At 43.3% G+C, this 12,183-nt stretch overlaps 1 protein-coding gene across 1 annotated transcript; it reads right to left on the bottom strand.

Annotated features, from left to right (window-relative positions):
• On the bottom strand, positions 1–11,286 carry si:dkey-195m11.8 (fidgetin). The gene is made up of 3 exons (XM_035662057.1): positions 11,107–11,286; positions 10,094–10,338; positions 1–1,800 (listed from the first exon to the last, which is right to left on the bottom strand). The coding sequence occupies exons 2-3, from the start codon at positions 10,116–10,118 to the stop codon at positions 635–637; spliced, it is 1,191 nt and encodes a 396-aa protein (XP_035517950.1). The 5' UTR covers positions 10,119–10,338; positions 11,107–11,286; the 3' UTR covers positions 1–634.
• Between the last annotated feature and the right edge of the window lie 897 nt (positions 11,287–12,183).

Genomic DNA, 12,183 nt, shown 5'->3' with positions numbered 1-12,183 from the left:
TTCAGTTTCTTTAATCCCACTGGGGGGGAGTGCGAGATGAGCAGGGAAACATTCATTTCTCAAAGCCCAGTGACACACCAGGTCTTGGAGTCAGCTGTGTAAAGTAGCAGTGATTGTGCTGAAGTAGTATGGCAATCTCACCATTTCAGTTATTGCTCTCCTTACTTTTTGGTCAGTAATGATTTTGTGGTGTGGTAGAACGTATTGCAGTCATAGGCCTTTTACATACATAATGGCCACAAATAATTACACTAACGTCTAAAACAGCAACGTTGCAGTACTGCTGCCACAGTAGCAGAACGGAAATAAATAGGATCCTGAGAGAAACAGACATCAGACAACTCATAAATGTAGACCGTCTTAACGCTGTCTATATAGAGAATGCCTTAACCTCACCCCTAAGACTTACCTCAACCTTACAGGGCAAAATGCCCTGTGAATCTTTGGAAAAACATGAATGAAAATGTTAAAGACGCACAAGAAATACCAATCTTCTGCCCTCTTGTGTTCTCTAGTGAAATTAAACCTTTCATTGACAAATCCAAGTTTATTCCCCCAAGTCTGTCTGGATTAAGAACCCTGGTAGGTTTCAAAGAGTGAGAGAATCCTCTCAAATGCCAATCAGGGATCAGGCTCAGCGCCCTCCAGTGGGGTCCTCAGATCGTATGTGCGATGCAGGTATCTTCATAGACATTCTCTGTTGCTGAGGAAAGTTGTGCTCCCCTGAGACACGCTCTCCTGCTAGGCCTGATGGTGGGCTGTAGTCCCTTGCCCCGCCATAGGGAGGTGACATCAGGGGCTTTCCCGGTTTGAAGGCCTGTGGGTCAGACGCAGAGCCACCCATATTGTAGCCATTGTCGTGCCCGTTGCCATGACTTTTGCTATGACTGTTTCCATGGCCGTTGCCATACTTTCTGTAGCGTGATCCCTCCACTTCTGCTCCCTCTTGTCCATCCTCTGCCATCTCAAAGGCCTTGCGTTTCAGTGGCACCCCTGCCTCGGAGCTCCCTCCAAGGCTGTGTGATGGGTAGCAGTAACTGCCCCCCACCATGGTGGGCCTTGGTGCCAGAGGAGTGGGGGCACTAATCCCAGAGGGCAGGTAGGAGGCACTGGGGTGGCTATATCCAGAGGACAGGCTGGTTTGAGGGTAGCACCCTGGGGGGTAGTTGTAGACAGGAGTGCTGGCGCTGTAGCTGGGCACCAGAGTTGGTGCAGCCTGCAAAGAGTGTAGAGGGGCAGGGGGAAGTACTGCGCTGGGCTGAGGGCAGTATCCTGAGGACAGGTATGTGCTGTTGTAGGCAGGAGGGTATTCCTGAGATGATGGAGCACTGCAGGGGCCAGCACCACTGTAGCCTGGCTCAGAGGCCAAGTTACTGCTAACTACTGTCACACTTCCTGTGGCTGGGATCCCCACAGACGCAGAGCCCACCTTGGTGCCAGTTAATGCCTCCAGTCCAGGATAACACTCCATGCCCTGACCCAAAGCCCAGGGCTCAGATTCAGTTTTCAGGAAAGTCCCAGGCTCTGAGTAGGCCCCAGGAGCAGGGCGTTCATAGGACAACTCCAAGCCTGAGTACTTCTCAGCGTAGCGTTTAAGCAGAGAAGAAGCAGTAAGGGCTGATATGTCATCACTGGCCCAAGGGTAACCAGCAGGGGCAAAGCCACGGCGAGCAGCTGTAGAATAGGGGTCGTGTTTGTGTGCAGACGGGGGCGAGGTGGTAGAGGTGACATCTAGGTGCTGCTCAGGCCACTGAGATAAGGGGGCAGCGTGCTCCGGAGACCAGTGCATCTTCAACAGACCTGACAGAAACAAGATAAAAGCAAAATTAGTCCACACAATCATGAAATGATTAAATTAAGAGTACTTATTTGCAGGGTCTTGCCTGCACCAGATAAATGTTTGTACACCCCGTTTGAGGTATTTTGCTCCCTCAGTTTACCAAAACTCACAAGTAAGCTTAGAGTCTAGCCTCATTAATATCTGCCCTCATAATCTCCTTGGTTAGCTGACCCTTTTCCAGAATCATGTCAATGCTTAGCCTGTGCTCTTCTACACAGTCTCATCCAGGCAGGGGACAACTGTTCTAATCTTTATGTGAAGCCGGCAACACTGCCCCCCAGCCTGGTCTCCACGGCGATAAGCCTCTATCAGCCTGCGCACTGCCCTATGCCTTTGCCTCTCTCACATTGGGGCCATTGTTGTCTCTCTCTGACTCTCTTAGTCCACAAAGCCACCCCCACTGAGCGTGTGATCTAATTCGGCCCAAACCTCAGGGGTCTGCTGGACAGGGGGAATAGATAAAAGGGGGGTTAGTGTGTAAAGGAGGATCAGAGTAGTACTACACAGATTGGACCAGTACATCTATGAACACTATTACAAGTTTAGTGATTGATTGAGCAGTCAAAAAAAGTCAGATTTTCACTTGCCATGTGTGATTATACATGCACATTTACACAAACAGAGTAATCTGCTGGTTTAGTGGTTGTGGGCTTTCGCCTGGCTTTTGCATGCCTTGTCTTTTTGAACAGGCATTAGGCTGACATTCCAGGCATTGCAGAGTATTATTAAACTGTCCTGACCCCAGGCCTGGGCCAGAGGGGCTTCCCTGCAACAGTGTTGGACAGAGGAAGAAGCTACCGCCTCAGTTTCACTGACAGGAGTGGACAAATATGTCAGGTTTGTGAAAAATTGGGAAAATGTCTATTTAATGTGTCACCAAAATATCAGCACCAATATTAGGACATGTTCTGTTTTTGAGCATAATTGCATCTGAGAGCTGTTCTGGTTTCTGGCCTTTGCCTTCTATGGATCAGACTCTGTGCAGTTTTTTTTACACATCTTAGTTGTGCAAAAAATACTTCATGGCTTATGAATAAATAAGATAATTAATTCATTTCTTCTTTTTGAAAATAAAAATAGTGTCTTAGAATAAAGTGTAACGTGTTGTTTCATGACTTAAGCTGCGATTTAAAACTTCCCAGAGCCCATGGTGACATCTTCATACGTCTTGTTTTGTCCACCCAACAGGCAGTGAAACTAAAAGATATTCAGTTTACATAAAACAGAGGAAAAACAGCAAATTATATTTACAGTTCTACAATTCATCAATGGTAAAAATAACTGATTTATTTTCTGTTTCATCAACTAATTGACTTATCAACAAATTGTTTCAGCTCTATTTAAGCCCCTGTTCATCTAGATGTTCCACAAACATTTTAGAAAGAAAATCACAAAAACAAGCAGGAAATAAAAGCAGCAGTTGCAGGTGTTTCTATTTATTTATTATTACACACACTGCCTCGCACGTCTGGTCTGATGTGGATTATGCCAGGTTGTGCACATGTCCACTAGGACCACCAGATGGGCCTCAAACGGTCCACATGTTGATCCCTAAATTAAATGATCCTTCAGCCCAATAATCCCACTCATCCAATCCAGGGATCGCAGTGCTCTCGACCAACACAAGCTCCACCCTGGATCAGAGAAATCCCTATGCTCCAGGGAATTCTGACTGGCCATGGTACCCTTCCCATACACAAAAAGCCTTATATTCCCACCAACACACATTCACATCGAGGTTATCACAATGGCAGATACCCACCACAAATGCTCAACAGCAGATATGTATGTCAGACAAGTAGGAGGGATGCTCCTAAGGTTAGAATCCAAATTACAGGCTGTCATGATCCAGGATAAAAACTTGACCCTGACTAGACGGTGTTGATTCATTGTATTTCACAGTGAATCTACAAATCATGGCTGGATTATCCTAGACCTTTGCAGAGGGGTTGGGCCCCTAAACTCCCAACCACATTGGCTACTGTAAAGCAACTGTTATTAACATTTCTCATAAAAGAATCAAGAGCCCAAAAAAGTCCTTACGAAGGACCTGAAGAAATAAACTAAATGGTAGAGGAAGAAGCCATCATGAGAACTGTGTGTTGTAAACTGGTATGTAAAGTCTGTCCTGCAAATGCTACTGAGATACAGGTGGATGTATTGTACTGAGGACACCACCTATAGCTGTACATATGCAGGCAACAAACAGATCTTGGGTAAACTTTTGCTATGATACCCTCACAGGTACAGTACGATGCCGTATGATCCAGTGCTTGTTATCCCTCAAAAGCAATGTTCTGATACATAAGTGAAAACACCTCATATAAAAAAGAGATACAAAAGAAACAGGGGTTTCATTTCCCTGAATTGAAAGTCTGAGGGTGTTTGTATTTTATACAGATTGTAAATCTCTTTGAGGCAGTCTCTGAGCTGATTTTGGTCTATATGGAAGGATACAATTGAGGTGAAATTGACTGTACAGAGTACTACTAACTAGCGAGAATAAGTCTGCAGCTTTTCACAGACTTCAGCTAAATACTACATTAATTTTATTAGAAATATAAGCATACTTTGTCTTGCAGACTTACAGAACATTAACATATAACGTATATGATAAATCAAAAACTTTGTTAAAAAAAATACAGCATCCTGTCATTATGCGTGCAGACAGACACAAAAGGGTCATTGGACTGATATTCACTGGTCATGCTGATTGCAGACATGAGCCAATCGTTTGTCGTTTTTGCTTTCAATCTACTCCTCTCTCGCCGTCTTCAACCGAAGGTCTATAATTTATCCAAGGCATATTTGACCGCAGTAATCTACTGTGTCTGGAGTCCTCATCGGGATTCAATGGAAGAATGTGGAAATGGAGCAAATGAAAGGATCACTCTGAGATCAGACCACTGGCGGGCGCACTGGAGGATCTGGATGGGTTAAAGACCAGACTCTAAGGAAACCAGACTAATGAAGGATTAGAGTACACGAGGCATATGGGAGTGTCAGTGCTTGGTGACAATCTGACAGTCGTGGACAAGAATTAAAGAAGCATCACCACTGGTGAGCTTACTTCTCATCCTTGCAGTAAGCTTGTAGGTTGGATGAAGGCTTTATTCTATGTCACAATGTCACAAAATGAATGTCTCACTTGATAATGATTATTCTTTTAACTACAGCTTGTTACTGCATTTCTTAGTAAACATTGTTGCTCTCTTTATCAGCTGACTAATATAATGCATTCGGATATCTTCACATTATACAATATTCCCTATAGCAGAGGTTCTTTTTAAATTTTAACTCTTTGTACACAGTAAGATCTTAACTCAGATATTACTTTAAGACTGCTTCTTATTAAGACATAAAATGTAAGATAACACTGCTATGTTTGTCTATTATCCACAAAATGTGAATTTATGCAACCCTCTTACTGTTCACAAGTACTGTAGCATTAGACATCTGTGTTAAAGTGAGGATATCAGGGAGCAGGGTTTGGAGTATTAGGGGGGATGAGTGAGGGAGCCCCTAAACCTAATCTAGCACCTCATCTTGGCTTGGGGCATGGCTTACCAAGAGACAAAGATGAGTACTACACCAGCTTGGTGCTTTGACAGCTTTCCTTAATCATTGTTATTATCCTACTGTCGACCAGCACCAGTGTTTCCTCTTTGTCCCTCAGCAGTTTGGCTACTGGACACATCAGATGAATGGAAAGCTCACAGGGATGGGAAAACCATAGAATAGGGAACATAAAAGAAGGTCAAATATTTTAGATCAGTCAGTTTACATCAACAAAAATATGTTACGGATGCAGCGCTATCACCTCTGCTGTTTAATGATCTAGTCAAATGCCACTGTAGTATAGTTCAGCATACCTACATTAAAAGTTGCTCTTTAATTGCAGTCCAGACAAATAGTTTAAAGTTGTGTTCCACGCATGTTTCAATCATACACAATTAACCAACTCAAACAACTACCACCACTGCAAGCTTCCCATTGATTTAGTATTTGTTCACTCCATTTCCACAGTCTCCTTCTTTTAGTAGAACTTAGGAAATCCATGTGTATTCACTCAGTGTGAGTTCATTTTCATTTAATACATGGATACCCCAGGATTTGTCAGATTTAGAATGGATCGTCTGCTATTGAATATACATTTACAGTAAAGAAATAAAAAAAATCGATCCATACACATTTCCTAACCACTGCTGCAACATTATACACGTCTCCACTGTTTTCCGTGTGTGTACAATATGTTACAAACAGCATTTATCAAAACATGGTTACATTGCTTATGCAATACACTCAATTGGGATTTTTACAGAAGCAACTAGAGAGCAGAGTATACCCTGCTTTGTCTTGCCAGAGCCCTCAGCAGAGGCATCTTTCTCTCAGTGAAATGAATGAGAATGCTGCATTGTTCTAATGTTGGTCTGAACGTGGCCTAATAATGTGTACTACAGTATGCAGATATCTTAGACACAAGCAAGCTGTACGTCTATAGCTTAGGTGAAGTGGCACTTTGATCCTGGTGTATAAATCAGTCCCACAGAGGCGGATCAATGGGTGGCATGGAGACTGTGGCAGGTGGTGATGGTGATGTAATTGCAAACAATCATATAAATAAATATTTGCTTGGAAAATCCCCCAAATGAAGATATTTTAACTCGAAATTACAATACATTACAATAGTGGTGAAGAACGTGTTTACAATTCAGGTGTCTTCGCTTGATATAACATAACCAATCTGCGTAGCATTACTGAGAAGAACTAGATTACATCAGAGGCAGATAAGTAAGAGCACTGAACATGTTGACGCAAGAGAGGATCAAGCAGAACGAGGTTGGAAGGAAATACTTCCTTAGCTGACCAATCCTGCAGACACTACATGAAGTTACATATTTAAAGAGACACATACAGTGTAGCTACCATGACACTATATATAAATATATATGATAGTATAAATCTGCCTTGATCGAGCATGTGTGTGTCAGTTTCCTTTAATCTACCCAGAGAAGGAAGTGACTTAAAATAACTCTTCCCCGTTTCGTCTTCTCTCACCAAGACCTACATGGATGCTAAAGGACCTCAGGGTTCACCAAATAGCAAAATATGCAGTATATGTGTGTGTGAACCAGGGAGATACTAACAAACAGTGATCTATCCAATAAAGAGATGGACTGAGCAGCCCTCCCAGCTCTCTGTCGAGCTGTCAGCAACCTCCACTAAAACCAGTTTCAGTGCTCTTTAACCATTACTTCTTTAATGAATATCATCATCAGTCAGATATGTAGCAAACCCTGGAAATTCACCAAATGTTTTCTTCTGTCAGGGAAACACAATCATGCAAGTCATGGATGCTTTCTCAATGGAAGCTAGTTCACTCATGGCCCACACTGCATGGTCACTATAGTAATTAAGGGTTAATTAGATGAAAGTACGTGTGGGGGATGGGGATTGACTGGAATGGGATTTGGGGGTTGTGGAGCATCAGAGGAGGCTGGCTGGACGGCTGGTTTGGGGAGTAGAAACAAATATCACCCTTCTGGAGCTGAAGGGTCCTCTGTTAGTGCTTTTACTCCACTCACAATAAACAAAGACATTTCCTGAGGATGGACAGACACTCACACAAGATGCACACACACACACACAAGCTCAGGCACTCTTACTATATTGTGGTTTTGGTGCAGTGTTTAGCTTCAGCTGGCCAACAGGCAGAGGAGCTCTGGGTCATCTATCGGATGAGTCAGGCTGCTGGAATGCCAGGAATCTAACCTGAGATCTATTTACAAAGCACATATCCTCTCCATATGCTCAACACACACACTGTCCACTCCCAGGCTGAAGGAAGGGAGAAAGCAGGGAGAGGACATGCTTACTTACGGTGCTGATAAATTACCCTATCAACTGTTTGCCCATTATTAGGTAATTTGTATTAGTTAGAGTTAATTCACGCCACTGCTTGTAAGATCAATATAGAACACATCAGAGGAGAAAAGGCATATGAATATACATGGAGCATGTCAGGATTCCTGTGGCAATGGACAATGGACTGCACACAAAAACACACACATCGTCCAGCTATCTCTGTCTTCCTTGCTTATAGAGTAAATGAGAGTTAGATTGTTACGTAAGCACTGACCAGAGTCTAAAAAGCTGGAGCGAGTGTGAAGGAGGATCTGTTGAGGAGAAAACCCTCCCTCTCCCTCCTTTTTCCCCTTCCCCCTTTTCCCCTGGCCTGCACAGTCCACCAGGCCACACCACTGTCAGCCAATCAACTACCGTACCATATCTGACTCAAGTTTTACACATCTCTAACCTACAAGTAATTTCTAATTATGACAATGTTAGTCAAGACATGGCTTTTCCCTTCCAAATACACACACCCAATCACACAGACTTATCTCTAAGCACTGCTGAGAAATTAGTTTAAATATTATTATCCTCCTTTTCCTCTCATTTTATTTTTCGCTATTCTTTCACTCTGATTTTGCCCAGAACTCTTCCTTCCTTTAGCCCCCCTCCTTTCCTGTGTGCTGTAGTAAAGACAGGACCGTGTGTCCAAGCCTGTGTGGTCAGTTTTCCCCTTCCCCCACTCCTTTAGCACACACACACATGTGGCAGAGGCTGGCCTGGCCCCTCTTTGCTTATTGTGTCCACTCATATATCAGGCTGCAGCTGACCAGTCCCTCCTGGTGTCCTCTCCATCTGCCCTTCACTTTGCTCTTTCTCTGTCTCTTTCAACAGCAACACAGATCTTAATTATAATAGCTAATGAGCATCTAAGGTGTGCTACAATGTGCTTAACAAGCTTTCATGATTGCTATGGAGGACTAATGTGTGTGTGTGATGTTTATGTGTCCCTCTATACGGGCCTATTGAGACGCTGGTGACACCAGGTTACTAACGATCTGGCTTTCATTCACAGAATCGCTTCACCCTGGTAACTGGCAACTAAAAGGGTTAAAGCTGCTCATTACTTTCTTCATGTCACACTATCATCATTATGGACAGAACCCATAATGAAGTGTAGGTGATTGTAATTGTATGCTTACTTGTTTGTGTTTGTGTGTGTGCAGCTTGACAAGAAATGTGCAAATCTGTAAGATTTGATTAAAGCAGTGGTGGTTATATAATAATAAATGCCAGCGTAGGGTTGTGTGTATTCGAAATTTCTTTGGAAGAAATCTAACGTGACGCTGTGAGTCTTTTCGAGTCAGGAATGTGACATTTGTACGTTACTGAACTTCTGTATGCTCAGAAAAATCCCTCCTCTGAGTTTTCTGTTTTCCGCTGATTGTGTCTGTACATCTGTGTCGCTCTTCAGAATACATAAAATCCTAGAAGTAAACCCTTGTTGCATTATTCCAATCAGGTTAGCGTTGTAATCCTGTTAAAGCTTGGCCTAATCAATAGCCCAGTCAATCAATAAAAGCATATTCATCAGCCTGGATAGCAACCTCTCATGATTAGCACATATACAAGCCAGGACTATGCTGTGATGTGTCACAGATATTTATGTAATTTAATCTGCTTTTACATACTAACACATATTTTCCAAACATAGAAAATATCTACTCTGGTAACACTGGAAGACCATGTTTTTATGAATTGTGCAAAGGAAGTGGTGACTCAACAGAAAACACTATCATCATAGTTCAATATACATGCTTTACGTTTAAAAACAAGCTTTTCCACCTTAAATAAAGATGAAGTAAGGCTATCACCTGAATCTCAAGTTAGGATGGTGATTGTTTAAAAAGGATTGTTTAAAAGGTGTATTTATCTTTCATTGTTAAAGAAAAGCTCTGAGTGAACTGCTCCACATCCTCACTATGTTCATGCTGCTCCTAGAAAAGACAAACAGCGGCGCTTTAGCTGCTGCTGGTTGCCATACTTCATTCACATGGAGGGGCTGAAAAAACAGCGTCTGAACACTTTCTGTGAAATTCCTCAATGCAAAGCCTGGAGACTCAGCTGTTAAATCCATTAGCATATCTGCCTCCTCAAAATGACTTCTCAGAGACCCCCCCTCTCCACCCCAAGCCCCTCGCTTCCCTCTACTGAGCCACAGGAGATGAGTTCTGGACAAAAGAGGAGCCAAACGAAAGAGGTTGTACAGAAAGACAAACTCAAACCTACCTAGGTCACATTGTTCATGTACAACATGCCAAAGAGATCCATCACTGGACATGAGAATACAGCATATTAACCCAAACACAGGCAGTGTACACAAGTTTAAAAATAAAGACTTACTGTATGGGGTGACTGGACTGAGCATTCTGCAGCCCTGGCCCAAGGTGAAGAGGAGAGGACCGGGTCCACTTGGTGCTAGTGAGGGCCCAGCTGCATGCTGCGGGGCCTCCCTGAGCTAGTGCTTCTCCTGCTGCTGCTGCTGCTGCTGGTGGTGGTTGTTCGACTGCTGGCTCGGCTAGTGACTGGCCTCCTGCATCCCTCCATGGTTCATTTCACAGTTCAACACCGCTCCGACACACTGCCACCTGAGGAGCACACACATGCCAGCGTCAGAGCCAAGAGACACTGTCAATATGACTTACTTGCCTATTTGTATTTGATGTAGTCACTCAAATCCAGATTCTAGGATATTTGACAAATCGGTAAATTTAAAAATACTTAAAAATGCCTTTACACGTTAAATTCAATACTTCTATTAAAAAGACTTTCTCAAAGCAATTCTGAAATTGACTGATAATGAGTTTCTTGTGCACTTTTTCTTTCCTCAGTTGTGTCTGTTTATGTGTATGCACATAAACATGCACATGTGTGAGTGACCGATCAAGAAACAGTTTGAATGCTAAATGCCCTGACAGAGAGGGGGCTCGTTGCCTCTGACCACAAAACCGCACGGCCAGCGGAGACAAGTTTGTAATTATTAGAAGCCATCCGTGTTTCAACACAAACACTGGAAACCACAACAGCAAAAGGATCTTTGTACTGTATGTAGAGCAAGGAAGCAGCCATGTCTAACATGGAATAGATGTAGGAATAAAGGGAGTGTAGAATAGGAGAAACATGTCAACATGGGCTGACATATAGCAGAGAAACTAATGGGAATGTCACACATATGTATACAGAAAACAAACTATAACATGCATAAAAGAGTAAGCAGAGAGAGGATGTATCACACATGAAGAGAGAATAGAGAGCATTGGAAATGACAGGAATGTGCAAGTAGCAGCAGAAACATTGTCCTTACTGCTGAAAGGAGACAAACAATTTTTCAACAAGTGAGTAAATGCTTTACTGACCTGATCATGCCTGGATTTGCACGCTGAGTGGTTCAATTTGGAAAGTAATCCACTGTTCCAAAGAAAAGTACAACAGGGGAGCCGACATGAATGTGTATGTGTGACTGCATGTGTGTGTGTGTTTGAGGCTGGTACTCTCTTCTGGGACCCTATCCTTCTCTCCTACACTCCCTCGCTCACCCTCCAGCTCCCTTCTCCCCCCCCCCTGACTCGCTCTCCCTCGCCTTGTGACAACAGAGCAGCACATACATCCCCTCCCCCAACCACGCCACCCCTCCCCCTCCTTCTCCCTCTCTTTTGTTAAAAAGTATTTCAGCAGGAAGGGAGAGAGAGGGAAAAAGTGACCAATCATGCAATGTCAGAGGAGAGCCTGTTTCCCCCCGCTGTGTGTGTGTGTGTGCATGAATTTCTGCATTTGTGCAAGATCTTATTTGCATGAGTGTGTATGCATGTGTTTCTTTTTATTGTAGACCTTCAGTGTGATGAATGACCATGTGAAACACACACTACTGAAAAATGGTGAATTTTCTCCATCGCTGATCACATGAGAAGTTCAGTTATTGTCAATGACTTTTATTGATCTGGTACATTGATCTAAGTATTGTTGGGAGGGTGGCCATGTCAATATTACCTAATGCCTGTGGTACCCCATCCCCCCCCCCCACACACACACCACATTAGCCTGCACACACGCTGGGCAGCCAGCAAATGACTCCCATTGGCCTCCAAAACCTCTGACTAAGAAGGCGGTACATTTCTTCACCTTTAATTTATCAGTATCTGATATTCTATTTTCAATATTTTTTTTTTTTTCCTCCAAGGGCCCATTTAACTGTTTCTCCTCTTGTCCATATTTTGCTTTAAACCCCAGTCCTTTATACATAGAAACACAGCTGTGGATTCCTGGCATTTAAGTTATGGAGTAGGGCGGACAAGCTGGTCCAACTCCCCCTCATGTTACTCTGCTGTAAACACTCTAGCCTGGCAGGACACGCTCATTCTTCGCTTCATGGCTTGCTGCTCTCAAAAGCAGGCGCCTGTCCCAAACACACACACAACACACCACAGCACATGTTT

The sequence above is a fragment of the Morone saxatilis genome, unplaced genomic scaffold, assembly GCF_004916995.1.
Source record: "Morone saxatilis isolate NCDOM2014 unplaced genomic scaffold, NCSU_SB_2.0 Contig18, whole genome shotgun sequence".
NCBI classification, from domain to species: domain Eukaryota; kingdom Metazoa; phylum Chordata; class Actinopteri; family Moronidae; genus Morone; species Morone saxatilis.
Note: the sequence above shows the minus strand (reverse complement) of the source record. Positions and strands in the feature narration are given on the sequence as shown.